The 17,068-nt window shown below is 34.1% G+C and overlaps 1 protein-coding gene across 1 annotated transcript; it reads left to right on the forward strand.

Annotated features, from left to right (window-relative positions):
• Positions 1-5,781: 5,781 nt before the first annotated feature.
• Positions 5,782-16,169, forward strand: LOC133329067 (probable multidrug resistance-associated protein lethal(2)03659; the record flags this gene model as incomplete). The annotated part of the gene is made up of 7 exons (XM_061537565.1): positions 5,782-5,858; positions 9,553-9,638; positions 13,283-13,442; positions 13,512-13,887; positions 13,950-14,674; positions 14,770-15,642; positions 15,706-16,169. Coding segments are annotated over exons 1-7 (2,761 nt in total), but the record flags the coding sequence as incomplete, so codon positions are not given.
• Positions 16,170-17,068: the final 899 nt, after the last annotated feature.

Genomic DNA, 17,068 nt, shown 5'->3' on the forward strand with positions numbered 1-17,068 from the left:
TAAGACGATAAGGAATGAACTCTAGTTTAGTTCTGTGTATTTTTGTCATTGGGCCAACAGAAATTTTAACAACCAACCATTTCACTTGGCATTGAGGAAGGAAAAATATAAAAAAAAATAATGATAATAATATTTAGAAATGAATTTCTAATCTAACAGCAGAGCTACCGTTAATGATAACAACAATTCTGCTGTTAGATAAAATAAAATAACATTTCTAATAATCAAATTGTGCGGCCATTAATGCTACATATACATCACACGCACATATGCATATATGGGGAGTATGAGGAGGTAGCTGTCGTTATGGTTAAGATTATATAAAATCGGTTGGGTTACAAGGGGTTTTTTGTTGTGAAATCATTAGCCTCACATCACAATGACTTGACCATCATTGTTGTTTGGAAATTTTTTTGTTAGGGCTTTTTGACGAAAATAAAATGTAGATTGATAAAATTTATTTGAAAATCCAGTGGATTTTATTTGTCATGGACATTTAGATATTTTAAATAAAAATGTATTGATAATCGTTTTAAAACGTGTTCAATAGTCTTATCTAACAATAGGCCTATGCAGCATTTTATTTGATTTACAGACCGTGATTTTTTTTAAATACTACTTGAGACAATAAGCAAATCATACGCTATACAAAATATTTGTGATTGCTGACAGCATAGGGTCTGAAAAGTTCAAAGGTCGAATTTTGAAGAAGGTATTTTTTCACGAAATTTTAACAGAAATGAGTTAGCGGTTTTTTTGCCAATACACCTGTTTTATGTCTTGATAAGTTGTATTTAAGCCGACTATTGTTGCGAAATTGCATCTACGAATTAAATTCAACCGTGTCAAGGTTCGGACATTTGGTAACACACCAGAACATTCCTTTTCAGAGCAGATTTTTCTTGTAGTGACGGACTTTTTTTCCATACAGACTACAATATTTTTTCTTCATTGGTATGCAACTGCATATTGTGCAACCTTAGGAAGATAAGAATGTGGCTTTGAACGTTAAGGCGCCGGACATCAATAGATGCCATGGGAACCAGGGTTCAAATCCCAGCCCGGAAATTAAGTTTCCAACCCCACATGGAACTATACTATAGCGAATAATTTTGGTGTCGTTTGAATCCAAATCACCTTCTGAGTCGATTTATGCATATCCGTCCGTCTGTTGATGTTAAATTGTAAACAACGTACAGGTCGCATTTATGATCCGAATGAGATTAAATTTGGCAGAGCTCATATATTTGGATTTAAATATAGCTCCCGTATACATTTTCGTCCGATGTAAATGGTGCACCAAAATCCCTATATATCTTTCGAATTGCACGAAATTTGGCACAACGTACGCAATTAAGTCTGGATTGATGTGTTCTAAGTTTTGTGAAAATCGTTTGAGAATTAGATATAGCTCCCATATATATTTTTGCCCGATTTTATGTAAATGGTGTTCAAAAGTCCCTATATATTTTTCGATTCACACGAAACTTAGTACAGTGTACTAAATTGAGCCTTTAATGATATGTTCTAAGATTCGTGAAAATCGGTTCAATTTAAGATATAGCTCTCATATATATATTTGTCCGATTTAAGGTAAATGGTGCAGCAAAGTCCCTATATACCTTTCGATTTGCATGAAATTTGGCACACTGTACTGAATTGAGTCTACAATAATGTGGGATAAGATTTGTGAAAATCGGGTTAGATTTAAATATAGCTCCTATATATATATATATTCGTCCGATTTAATGTAGATGGTGCAGGAAAGTCCCGAAATATCTTTCGAATTGCAAGAAATTCGGCACAGAGTACTGAACTAAGTATAAAATGATGTGTTCCAAGTTTTGTGAAAATCGGTTCAGATTTCGTTATAGCTCCCATATATATTTTTGCCCGATTTAATGTAAATGGTGTACCAAAGTCCATATATATCTTTTGATTTATATGAAACATAGCACAGTGTACTAAATTGAGCCTGCAATGATGTGTGTTGAGTTTCGGGTAAATCGATTCAGTTTTAGATATAGCTCCCATATATATTTTCGTCCGATTTAAGGTAAATGGTGTAGCAAAGTCCCTATATATCATTCAATTTGCATGAAATTTCGCACGCCAAACTGAATTGAGTCTAGAATAATGTGTGACATGATTTGTGGGAATCGGTTCAGATTTAATTATAGCTCCCATATATATATATATATATATTTGCCCGATTTAATGTTAATAGTGTACCGAAGTCCCTATATATATTTTGATTTGCGCGAAACTTAACACAGTGTACTAAATTGAGACTTTAATGATGTGTTCTAAGTTTCGTGAAAATCGGTTCAGTTTTAGATATAGCTCTCATATATATTTTCGCCCGACTTAAGGCAAATGGTGCAGCAAAGTTCCTATATGTATTTCGATTGCCACGAAATTTGGCACCGCGTTCTTAATAAAGCCTATTATGATATGTTCGTCCGATTTATTGTAATTGGTGTACCATATTCCTTTCGTTTTGCATGAAATTTGGCACACCGAACGGAATTGAATCTAGAATAATATGGAAATCGGTTCAGATTTTGATATAGCTCATATATATTCGTCCGATTGTATAAAATTTTGTCATTTCTCACACAAAAGTCAAGGTCCATTTGACCCGCTAAATATTGACCGATCTTTATCAAAACAGGCATGCTTATTCTTTGGCCTGATCCCCTTCTCAATGCAAAAATTCGCGATGTTTGGGCCATAATTGCAAGCTCTGGAGCGTCCAGAAAAACCGACAAAAATTAAGTATTTGGTCTATTTCATCCCCTAAATATTAACCGATCTTTGCCAAAAACGATAGGGGTCGTCATTGGCCAGAACCCATCCTACATGCAAAATTTCGTGAAGATTGGACCATAACTGTGGCCTGTATCGTGTCTACAATTTATAATGGCCAGACGAACGGACGGTATACTTAAAGGTGGGTCTAGGACCAATATTTCGCGGCGTTATAAGCTCTTGGGGCTGCACAAAGCTATAATACCCTGACAACATAGTTGTGTAGGGTATAAAAAGATGTAAAAATTTATAGTAACTCATCAATTGAGAACGGCGACACCGATTTGACTCAAAATTTCCTTCAATTGTCTGTAATTGAAATCGGAATGCTTTTATGAATGAACATTCTTAAAAAATCCGCGAAAATCTTGCAAAACATATTTTGAAGGAACGGCTGGACCGATTTGCCTACAAGTATGTAGGACATATACCATAAAGTGATACTATACCGACAATTTAGAGAAAAGTTCCTTATCCTACATGAAATACCGAATTAAAGGCAATGTGTACTACTTTCGAAGTACATAAAATCGTAGTATGCCAAAATATGGACCAAATTATTATATTCGGGAAGTATATATGTATATAAATTTGAATCCCACATGGAGACAATTGCGCATTAGGTGCTCTAGATGTCTGACTTATATGTGCCTTTATGGTTCCTCAAATATATTTTTCATGATGTAAAAAATGTTTCCATTGAGATTGTTTTTAATTGCAGTGAGAAGAGTTTTACCAAAGAAAATGTTGAGAAAAACATAAAAAGTCGGAGATTGGAGTAATTGAACACAACACACCTTTTATACAATAATAATAATTATCTATTGAGATAAGAGAAGTTAGATCAAAACTTCACCTTCTCCTGACAAATGTTTGGTGGAATAAGTTCGACCAATTGATAAACTGAAATACCACACATACTGACATAATTTAATATTTAAGGGTCGTACCTAAATTCATGCGTATGCGTACGAATTTATTCACCTCAAAAGTTAAATACATGTATTTCAATGAATGTTACCCAAATACGCATTGCGTATAAAAATATAAAGTTGAAAATTTTCAACATTGTCAATGCGTATTTTGGAACATTTGTTTTTTGAAAATAGAATTCCAGTCCTAGAAAAATATGCTTTTCTATAAATGTAAAAAATTTTCGATCAATTAAAAAAAATGTTTTCATCCATTTTCGCCGTTTTCAATTGGAACATATGCAAATAAAGTCCTTGCGTATTTGGGTAATACGGACGTCTTATAAACCCTATAAAGGTGAGAAGGTGAGTATTTTTGTACGGAGCGCATTAAATTAGGTACGACCCTAACAATAGCAATATTACTTAATACACTGTAGTATCAGTAAGTGAAGGTTTACCGTCGTGAGGAAAATACTATGAATATTTATTTATTACGGAAATTGGACGTAAATTTTTTTGTAAATAGTTTCTGATATATTTTTGATTAATTCGTTAATTTTTGCAAACTCTATATTGATGCAACTCTGATAAGGCAAAACAACGTTTGCGGGTCTGCTAGTATACTATAAATATTTAGGGTATATGTTCTATATGTATATGCCAGAGAATACCAATTTTCTAACACAAAAATGTTGGTCCATTGTCCCGCTAAATATCGACCATATAAATTTTTCTCAGTAAATAGCATATGGTTCTTTCTAAAAAAAATTATTTCGCTTTTCATAGTCGCTCAATTTTCATCATTTGGAAGATTTGAAAGTCCACCACCTCATGTTTGATCGATGGACTCGAAATGGGCTTCCAACTTGAGAATACAATGACATGGAATGCGAATTATAAAAAACGATCGAACATTGGCCAACAGATTGCTGTCAAACATCAAACTACAGATGTACAACAGCACGTTGACTACATGGCAAACAACAATTTTTATAATAAATTAATTTGCTATAAACAAAAAGAGAAAATACTAAGAGAGTGGTGATTGACCCAACTAACAAACTGACACATTTAGAAACATATATGTTAGTACATATGTATCTACACGTGATCGTTCAGCTATTAAGAACAACCGAAAACCGCAACAAAAATTCACGATTTTTTTTTTTTGTGGGAACTTTTAAAACCTGTTTCTAATGGAGCTTTTAAAAATCGCTCTCTCGCTTGCGGTTTCTTAACCACAAGTTGAGAACTATTAGTTATTTATTTATATTTATTTAATAAAAAAAACAACAACAATAACATATGAACACACTTACGATGAGAAGACTATACATATGTCTCATATTCATGCCCATAATTTATACAGTCCAACGACGGGAGGGAACTCAACCTGACTGGCACATTTTCCGCTTCGTCATTTGGCATCATTAAAAGCAACAACAACACCAGCCACCACCAACGTCCATAGATAAGGGCCAAGGCGCGCGTCAAGAATCAACAATAAAATAATTTCCATATAATCGATAGAGCGAGCAGCCAGCTCGGTAATAAACGAACGTAAAACGAAATTATTGCACACCGGCGAGAAGTTCTTATCACAAACCCGAAAAAAAATCGGCGAGGGGCTGGGGTCTTTATCACATTAAGATAACTGCTCAGTTTTTTTTATAATCCGAGGCGGCTTGGCAGTTTTTTGGTAGAATCACAATTCAGTTAGCTTAGGGAAGTGGTTCGGTTGAGATTGTGAAAAAACTAATAGTGAGAAGATCGGAAGACAAGCAAAAAACATATGTGGCAGTGAGAAAGTGTTAAATTGTGAAAAAATATATGTACATTTTTTTTAATACAACCGACTCCAACGTTAAGTTGTGAGAGTGGGAGGAGTAAAGGAATAAAAAAAGCTGATATAATTAAGAATTAAATGTGCCGGAGAAAGTTAATTGTATAAGAATACAAATACATATACACACATATATTAAAATTAAATTATATTAAAAATTGTATAACGTGGAGAATTAAAATAACGAAGAAAAACAAAAAATAATTTCTAAACATGCAGTCCTTTAAAGCAGATGAACTGCCGCAAAATCCGCGGGAAACCGCTAATCCTTTATCGACAATGATGTTCTGGTGAGTGTCCTTTTTTAAAAATTACACATTTGTTCGGGCTTCTGTAGACTCTCGATAAATATTATACGGTTAAAAAGTGGTAATAAACTTGATTAATCGGAATTTCAATACAAATCTTCCATAATTAAAAAAGTTGTCTTGTCACAGTGAATTAGCGGAATACGATTGTATATCCAAAAATAAAAGTAATATGTGATAATCGATTAAACCAAAACGGAAATGGTACTTCACAAATATGGAAGAAAAAACAATTTTGAACTTTAGTCACATTGAAAGCAAATAATATCAAAGTGCCAAAACAAATATTTGAGTGTATAATCACATCACATGTTGGTGACAAAATTCACAGAACTAGAATAGATATACACACGCACATAGACGATGTTTATTTGTTTTGAACCTATTTTAAAACATTAATTTATATTGAATCATTTCTGGATAGAAGTTGTTTTACTCTCCAAGACCCCTAATTATAGCCATTGCGATGAGAAAATTCGATTAAAAACATAATAACATCAAAAAATTAATTAATTACAGCCATGGCCTATATCAAATCTGGGACATATATGGGACAAAATTCCGGAATTATTATTAAAAATTCCAAATTAAGGCCACTACATGGAAAAATGTGGCTAAAAATTAATTCTAAATACTGACAATAGACATTTTGAGAACTCCTTACATCAAATCAGTACCATCGATTAGAAAATGTTGTTAATGCTTTGAAAATACTACAACCTAAACCGATATTTTGAGTATGAAAATGTGATACCCCATAAGAATCTAAAAAAATAAAATTAGACCCAATTCTGATGAATAGTGAGGGGAATCAACAGTGTTATATAGGAGATACCTGGAGAAAATATTATATGGGAGCTGTGCGGAAACTTAGGCCAATATTGTTAAATTTTGGTATGAAAATGAGAATCCAATCAGTATTAAAAATACAAAATTTAAACAATTTTTTTTTGAAACACGCACAAAAACTTCCCCAAAATATCTCAATTGGGGATGTAGTTTTTTATGAGTGCTACCCAAAATCGGCAAATTGATGGCCCATTTTCGAATTTTGAACATGGGTCGATATTGATAATTTTTGATAGGAATATTTTTTGCTTAACTGAAATGACTCATATCAAATTAGAACCAATTCTGTAGATAAACATGTACAAAAGCTTGAAAATACCGAATATATTGTGGGGGAGCTAAACCAATATTTATAATTTTTAGCTGGGACATTTTGAAATACCAAATTACAGCTGATTGGGTTTAGAAACGTGCCCAACATACCGAAAATTCGACTATACCATTAAGTGTTATGGGAACTATACCAACATGTTGATGGATATATTCAATACCAAACATTTTCAATACCAGGAGTAGTAACATACCTGTATTATATAGGTCGTTAACTACAATTATCCAGGGACAAATGTACCGTTTGTTGTTTGAAAACATGTTTTCGAAATAGCCATAAAATGGAATGAGGCAATTATGGACAATAAAATTGTTGCGAGTAAGTATCAAGATATGTTGACGTCACAGAAAAAATAGAAACTATATATATTTTATGACTATATATATTTCATCAAAAAAATATGTTAGCATGCTGTGTAAACATTTATTTGTAACACTAAAAATAGTCCCAATAGTCGATATTTTCGATTTGAAGTAATTTACATATCGCTCGAAAGATGAATCATACGCCTGAAAATGTTCACTCAAAAGTTAAGGTCTTCCCAAATCTGACGATGTACCCTGCATAAACTGATAATGCTATATGGTCATGTACTGTGAGATAGAGGCTTTCGTGGTCAATGTCTTCAAAAAGATCATCACAAGTGCCGAATGATAGATGTCTGAGAATTCGATGTATTCAAAACCTATCCAAGCCTAACGAAATTGATCGACAGAACCACTTCGAAGCAAATGACCGTCTAATTTTTCAGCAAAAAGTGTGATGTGACTAAATTCTTAGTGGTATTTTACAATTTGTTTGTTTCTACTCTTCGGATGCATTGTTAACCATCGCCTGAAGATGCTGTTGAAGCGTACAAACCCCATGTTTTGAAGATGTCTCCATAGGAGTGGGAAATGTACTGGTACAATTGGTAATAAATATTCACATTTCCTGCATTATGTGAAATATATTTACAGTAGTTTTCGTATATATGTTGTCAACTCCGTTAGCCTATCACACATACAACACATTTCTACGCTCAAAAACAAAACAAATTATCGAAGTTGCCATAAAATCGAATGGTGGTAATTAAAATAATATAATTATTCGATAATTAGTTGGACGTCATACAAAACAAATAAAATTTTGCGTTGACCATATATATTCCGTTTAGACATAATTATGTAGCTTTCCATCATGGTCAGCATTCAAATCTGCGATAAATCCCCTATCATTTAATCCCTCCACCATAGGGTGTGGAGATCGCAATATTTAAGATAGAACTCTGTAGCCCCCATATAACGGTACCAAAAAATACCGAATAATGGAGGGTGGTTTTTATACCTTCTCCAAAATCTGGAGTTTATATTAAATTAAAATCTGGAGTGTATACATTGTCATTCCGTTTGCAACATCTTGCCAGATTCGTCGGACACCCCATAAAGATCAGAATTAAATCCTATGTCAATTTCACCACGTTTTCTGACTTTTGAAATCAATGCTTAATTTACAGTTGCAAAATTTTGCGCTGACATTATTTTTACTCATAGTATGCTTTGCATAATAACAAATAAATCGGTTTACGTCTTGACATAGCCCAATTGAGGATTTCCGCCGCATTTTCTAACCGAACAGGTTAGCTGTATAGAAAATGATCGCTATATGTTTATTTATTGACTCTCATATAAATGGCTAGCCCAATTTTCTGTACTTTACCTTAGTGACTCTAATTTCGTATATGAAAGAGAATATATGCAACCTACTAGCAGACAACTTACAATAGCAATCCCGACGTTTTAAAGTACGAAATTTTACACTGTTGTGATGAAGAACGACAAATATTAAGTAAGTTAAATGGACCAAGACTTTGGTGAAAAAATTACAATTTTTGTATTCAATGGCCTATATATTTACTCCTAAAGAACATAGCCTGAGAAGTTGATACTATATCCAAGAGGAGAGGTTGACCTTCAAATTGATACCAATTATTATTGTCCGCGTATTTCGATTTGGGCCCAGTCCGACTATACTGCTCCGCACACTGATTTTAAATTTACCAAGAAATAAAAAATATACCTGCATTGTATCACATATTATTATATAGATATTGCATCAAGTATATTATATAAGTTTCCAGTAACTTTATTTTTCTTCAATCTTCTATTTCTCAACTCATTACTTTAAAAATACTCCAAATTATCTGCGATGTTAAATAATGGTAATTTTCCTAAGCATATTCTCCTACTCATATTCAATAAAAATTTCGAATTATCTAAGAAATTTAATGATCCCAATTTTTGGAAAATTTTCATTAAACGATAAGATCTGAAAATTATCCAAAATTTGCTTATAATCATGGCAAATAAGCCAAGTGTGACGGAATCTAAGAAAGTATTATGATCCGAGTTATTTTTTTACATCTTTTTCGATCGCAGATGATTTTTAAAATAATGACGTTACGATTTTGAAGGCCAGATAATTGAAACTTAATTTTCCCCCTTCACTTTCTTTCAGCTTCACAATGCCAACATTTTTCAAGGGACGCAAAAAAGTCCTCGATGAAACGGATCTTTTTCGGGCCCTCAAGGAACACAAATCTGGTAAGTGTGCTAATGTTATTTATATCATTTCTATATGACTATAACTATAAAGATAACCATTCAACAAATATTTTAACACGCTTCTTTCCGCCTCATTGCTGAAAAAAAAACAAAATTACGTGAACGTTATAAATATTCTGATTTTATTTTCTTGTTTTTGTTTTGTTCCTGTGCGGTTTTGCAATATTATCTTTCTAATGATAACAACAACAATTGTCGCTTTTATTTTAATTTTTTTTTTCTCAATCAATTTAACGTAACGAAAATTAGCAAAGTCATTGTAGCGTACTATGAAATTCAACATATGGCTGGCTATATATCGCCGATATCGATTCCAGTGATTATCAGTTTTGTGTATGGAAGGCCAAGTTGTCGTTATCTTAATTACTCACATAATATTCATGACGGTGCTAACAAGCTTCTTTTGAGTAGTCACTACGTTGAGTGTTGTTTAATAATAATTGGGGAACTTTTTTTGCCGTTAAAATTTTTTTGAAGCTAACATTTTTTATAAATACAAAATTATAACATTAATAAATATTTATTTTTTCAATTGGCACTCGACTAGGAAAAAAATACTTCATTGTTGTACATTACGTAGTAGTACCTACATCAATATAAAATGCATTCTCAATGGGCACTTATTACACGATGAAGAGACTGACTGAAGAGAATGATTGGCCATTAACTTATAAGGAGTGGAAAATTTTCATAAGGAGGTTAGGTGTAGATTGGAAGTAGATCTACTAAGTATATATCAGTTTGAAATGTTTAGTTTGATTAGAAAATTACTTCCTAGGTTATTTTTAAATTAAAAAGCAATTTATTATAATATGACTTGTCATAAATGCTTCGATTATTAGACTATAAAATTATGACATTAATTAATCTATATTAGTTATTTTCTCAATTGACACTCAAGAAAAATAGCGTATATAAATAAAGTGCTTAACATTTCAATTGACTCTCAAAAGACAACTACCTGTTGAATAGATAATGACAACGTTTTAATATATATGAGTACAATTATAAGACTAACTGGGCTAACTGAACTTGGGCCGATCATATGTTACCCTACCTTACTACCATTGAACTTTTATTTTCAGCGGATTTATATACCGAGCCTGGAAACTGTAATTCGATACACACAACAGTCTTGATTCATTTGACCCGCTAAATCAGTCATACTTTTTAGTTGACTAGATGTTTGGCTTATAATAGTGGCCTAGAAAACCATACAAAATTAAAGTGTTGGTCCATTTCGTCCTCTAGGTCTCATTTGATTGTCACCTGAAATTATAAGCGTCGTCCTTGCTCATAGCCTGTCCTACAGGATACAGACTTTGCAGTTTTCACACACAAGTCTGGCCCTCTAAATGTTGGCCGCATATCATAAAAAGAATCACGATTATTTCTTGCTCAGATCGCTTTCGCCGCGTAAAAGTTTGTGATGTTCAAGATATAATTAAGACCTCTAGATCGACCAGAAAAAAATGCATAAATAATGTGTTTGGTCCCCTTCATAGCCTAAATATTGACCGATCAATAGGTAACAGGAACGGATATTGATGCTAAATTTTCCTTAGGATTGGTGTATAACTGTGACAGACGGACGGATTGATACACACATCTAGATCAAGTCAACTAGTCGAGATATCTGTATAATATCTGTGGGGATAGGACCAAATTTCGGTCTTTTCAAAAAAATTGAAATAAATTCCTCCTTGGCCCTTGAAAATTTTCCTTTTCAAAATTTTCCTTTCCCTGTATTGGTCTTTAAAAACGCTTCTTTGTTTCAAAAAATCCTTGAAATTTTCATTTTCAAAAAATCCACTAAAAGGTCCAAGTAAATTTCCTTTTTCAAAACATGCATGCCAAAGTTCATAAGCATCTTCTTTTTCAAAAACTCGAGGTTTTTCAAAAAATATTTTTCTTTTCAATCCAGGTCTTTAATAGCTCTTACAAATTTTATTTTTAAATCAGTAAGAAAAGAAGTCGGACGAGGCCGACTATATGATACCCTTTACTACTTTGACTATATTCAAGAGATGCATCCTAACAGACTTCGCACTTTCGAAGGACCATTGCCATGAAATTCGACTAAGTTCAATATGTGATCTGTGTCTATATGAGAACCGACTTAACCCAACGATCAATAACCGGGTATATTTCTATCACCATGGTATGGAAAGTATATAAAGTTTGTTTTTCTGTTTGTAACTCATCGAAATAATCATTTCCGACCCTATAAAGTATACAAATTCTTGATCAGCGTATAATTCTATGACGTTTTACCAAGGACCAAATTGATATAGATCGCCAAAATTTAGCATAAAGTTGTCTCCTGTGCAGGTCCAAAGATGAGCTTCTTGGTCTTGATCAGCGTATTATTCTATGACGATTGATATAGATCGCAAAATTTAGCATAAAGTTGTCTCCTGTCTGCAGGTCCGAAGATGAGCTTCTTGGTCTTGATCAGCGTATTATTCTATGACGATTTACCAAGGTCCTAATTGATACAGATCGCCAAAATTTAGCATAATGTTGTCTCCTGTTTGCAGGTCCGAAGATGAGCTTTATCGGTCTACGTACCAAATGCCTCCACTAAAAATCATTAATATCGATCCAATCGAATTCGCTGAAATTTGGTACAATGGGTTTTTATTGGGTACATCAACCGCACACATGTCCTCGGTAACCTATGGCAAATTCCATTTCATTAGGATATGAATCGGATGCACAAAATTTCGTGACAATCCGATTAAATTTTACTCTTTGGTGCACCATTTGCTTAAATTCGGACGAATATATATATATATATATATATATGGGAGCTATATCTAAATCTGAACCGATTTAAATTTCAAAACTTGGTACACGTTAAGCTATCCTAACTTCAGTACGTTGTGCAAAAGTGCGCGCCAATTGGCCTCAATTTGACACTTTGGTGCGCCATTTGCTAAAAATCAGACGAACACATATATGGGAGTTATATCTAAATCTGAACCGATTTCAGTGAAACTTGGCAGAGGTTAGTCTCTCCTAATTTCGATACGTTGTGCAAAACTTCATACAAATCGGCCTAAAATTGACTCTTTGATGCAAATTTTGCTAAAAATCGGACGAAAATTTATATGGGAGCTATATTTATATCTAAACCGATTTCTCCCAATTTCAATAGGGTTCGTCCCTGGGCCAAATAAATGATTTGTGCCAAATTTCATCTCATTGAACAAATATTCTTTAAAAAATACACCCCTTGAAAAATATTCCTTAAAAATTTACGCCTTGTGGTGACCCTTAATAAAATATTCCTTAAAACTTTACGCCTTGTATTGACCTCAAAAAATATTATTTAAAAAATCCTCGCCTTCTATTGAAACTAGAAAAATATTCTTCAAAGAATCCATGCCTTTTCTTTAGGTTTGAAAAAATATAAAAAAAAAAATAATTTTTTAACCTCCTTGCAGTATAGATCCATTTTTGAACTAAAAACAAAAAGATATACCAAATATCATACAACAACGAATAAAGTCTGACGGAGTAGATGTTTGCAACGCCGATTACGATGCATAAACTTTTTATAAACACATAATATTTCGAAATATTTATTTACCAACTTTTTCGCTTATTGCACCTTACAGATCTCATGGGAAACAAACTGAGTCAGGCATGGGAGGAACAAATTGAGAAAAGCAAACGTACAGGCAAAGATCCCAGTCTGATTAAGGCTACAGTAAAGGTTTTCGGTTTACATTATATGCTCTTGGGTATATTGATGTTTTTGTTCGAAATATTCCTAAGGTAAGTTTCAAGAAACATTCGGAAACATCCCAAGTATAACCGAAATTAAAAAAATTCTATTTCCCACAGATGTTCACAACCGTTGTTCTTGGGTGCCCTTGTCTCATACTATGCTGATCCCGAAACCGATAAAACAGATCAATCCAAGGCATTCTTGTATGCCTTGGGTGTGATTTTAACCAGTGCTGGTAGTGTACTCTTTATGCACCCGAATATGTTGGGCATTGTCCATATGGGTATGAAAATTCGTGTGGCCATTTGTAGTATGATTTATCGTAAGGCGTTGCGTTTGAGCAAGAGTGCCATGGTCAATACAACATCCGGGCAAATGGTGAATTTAATCTCAAATGATGTGGGTCGTTTGGATACATCGGTAATGCATATGCATTATGTATGGATTGGTCCATTGGAAATATTTGTGGTTACCTATTTCATGTACAAAGAGGTAAAATACTGAAAATATTTAAAAATTGAATATCTCTAATTTTTGTATTTATGTGTTAACAGATTGGTGCCTGTTCATTGATTGGCCTCGCCGTCATGTTGTTATTCGTTCCCATTCAAGGATTTTTGGGCAAAAAGACCTCCATTTTACGTCTACGCACAGCCTTGTGTACCGATGAACGTGTACGCCTCATGAACGAAATCATTTCCGGCATTCAGGTCATCAAAATGTATGCCTGGGAAATTCCCTTCGGAAAAATGGTCGATTTTGCACGCCGCAAAGAAATGAAAGCTATCCGCTATGTGAATTATATTCGTGGTATTATCGGCTCCTTTATTATGTTCATATCGAGAATTTCGATCTTCAGTAGTTTGGTGAGTTATGTGCTATTGGGAAATTTCCTCACCGCCGAGAAGGCCTTCGTGGTTACAGCCTATTATGGTATCTTACGTATGACAATGACTGCCTATTTCCCCATGGCTGTGGCTCAAGTTGCCGAAACTCTGGTGTCATTCGGTAGAATACAGAAATTTATGTTACTGGATGAAGTGGAACATGCGGAAAAACCTGCAACTAATGGCAAGGTTATACCGGCTATTATTAGTGAAAATGGAAAGACCATTGATGTGAATACTGCGCCCAGCAAAGAACCTGGTATTGTTCTTCAAAACGTGCGGGCCAAATGGAACCCAGAATCGTCGGAAAATAATTTGGAAAATGTATCGCTGGAGTTTAAGAGGAAGCAATTGATTGCTGTTATTGGTCCCGTCGGTTCGGGTAAATCAACGTGAGTACTGTGAAATTAGATTTTTAGGGTTTTCTATTCGATTTTTCTTATTAGATTTTTCTTAATTAATAAAAAATCAATTGTTCTTATTTCAGATTAATTCAAACCATATTGGGAGAGTTGCAACCTACCTCTGGTTCCGTCACAGTCAACGGCACAGTGGCATATGCCTCACAAGAACCATGGCTTTTCACCGGTACCGTACGTCAAAATATTCTCTTCGGCCAACCTATGGACAAGAAACGTTACAATTTAACCGTTAAGAAATGTGCCCTCGAAAGAGACTTCGAATTGCTGCCCTATGGCGATAAGACGATTGTTGGAGAACGTGGTGCCTCATTGTCTGGTGGACAGAAGGCTCGTATTAATTTGGCTCGTGCCGTTTATCGTCAAGCTGACATTTATCTGCTGGATGATCCTCTCTCAGCTGTAGATACACACGTTGGGCGCCACCTGTTCGATCAATGTATGCGTCAATATTTGAGAGATCGTATTGTAATTCTCGTTACACATCAACTGCAATTTTTGGAACAAGCCGATGTGATTGTGATTTTGGATAAGGGTCAAGTGAAGGCTGTGGGCACCTATGAATCTATGCGTCAAAGCGGTTTCGACTATGCCAAACTGCTGTTGCACAAAGGTGATGAGGACGATGGAGAGGATGGTGCCGATTCGGATAATAATAAAATCGATGACGATCAGGATGCCCAGAAAATGAAACGTCAAAATAGCAAGGCTAGGCAAAGGCAAATTAGTGTTACCTCTGTTGCCTCAACGGTGGAATCGTTGCAAGATGCGGCGGCGCCCAAGCAGGTTGAGGAAACCAGAGAACAAGGCAAAGTTGGTTGGAATTTGTACAAGAAATATTTTGGCAGCAGTGGAAGTGTGTTAATTGTGGGCTTATGGATGTTCTTTTGTATTGGTGCTCAGGCTTTGGGTTCGGCTGGTGATTATTTCTTGTCGTATTGGTAAGTGGAAGAAAATGTAATTTTTCTACAAAAATTCTAATTTTATATGGTTTTTTTTTTCAGGGTAAACAAAAACGAAAACAAATTACACGAATTGGATGCCCGTGTCGAAGTGCAAACCGATCCTGTTGATATTTACATTTTCAGTGCGATAAATATTGCGATTATTATCTTTGCCATGTCCCGTAGTGTTATATTTTTCAATTTGGCTTCGAAATCTTCCACCCGGCTGCACAATAATATGTTTGTCAGTGTCACCCGTGCCAGCATGTATTTCTTCAATACAAATCCATCGGGTCGTATTTTGAATCGTTTCTCCAAGGATATGGGTCAAGTAGATGAAATTTTACCACAAGTCATGATTGATGTTATACAGATTTTCCTATCGCTGTTGGGTATTGTCATTGTGCTGTGTCTGGTCAATCCCTATTATATAATTGTCACCGTGGTAATGATCGTCATATTCTACTATATCCGATCGTTCTATTTGAAAACGTCGCGGGATGTTAAGCGTTTGGAAGCTATAAGTAAGTATTCATATACCATATCAAATGTGGTGGTCCTTGAAAAAATATCCTTTAAAAATTGTGGTCTTTAAAAAATATTCTTTAAACAATCACCCAAGCCTTGTGTTGGTCCTTGAAAGAATATTCTATAAAAAATCCCCGCCTTTTGTTGGTCCTTGAAAAAATATTCTTAAAAAAATCCACGCCTTGTGTTGGTCCTTGAAAAAATATTCTTAAAAAAATCCACGCCTTGTGTTGGTCCTTGAAAAAATATTCTTTAAAAAATCCACACCTTGTGTTGGTCCTTGAAAAAATATTCTTTAAAAAATCCACGCCTTGTGTTGGTCCTTGAAAAAATATTCTTTAAAAAATCCACACCTTGTGTTGGTCCTTGAAAAAATATTCTTAAAAAAATCCACACCTTGTGTTGGTCCTTGAAAAAATATTCTTAAAAAAATCCACGCCTTGTGTCGGTCCCTGAAAAAATATTCTTAAAAAAATCCACGCCTTGTGTTGGTCCTTGAAAAAATATTCTTTAAAAAATCCACGCCTTGTGTTGGTCCTTGAAAAAATATTCTTTAAAAAATCCACGCCTTGTGTTGGTCCTTGAAAAAATATTCTTAAAAAAATCCACGCCTTGTGTTGGTCCTTGAAAAAATATTCTTAAAAAAATCCACGCCTTGTGTTGGTCCTTGAAAAAATATTCTTAAAAATCCTTACAAAAAAACATCCTTTAAAAATGTTGGTACTTGAGAAAATATTCTTTAAACAATCCACCCCTTGTGGTGGCCCTTGAAAACAATTTTCTTTAAAAAATTTAAGCCTTAAGGTGGTCCTTGAACAATTATGGTGGTTCTTGAAAAATAATTTTTTTTTAAATCCACGACTTATGGTGGTTCTTGAAAAATAATTTTTTTAAA

Source organism: Musca vetustissima, unplaced genomic scaffold, assembly GCF_032173495.1.
Source record: "Musca vetustissima isolate MV318-11 ecotype Yass unplaced genomic scaffold, APGP_CSIRO_Mvet_v1 utg261287, whole genome shotgun sequence".
In the NCBI taxonomy this organism is placed as follows: domain Eukaryota; kingdom Metazoa; phylum Arthropoda; class Insecta; order Diptera; family Muscidae; genus Musca; species Musca vetustissima.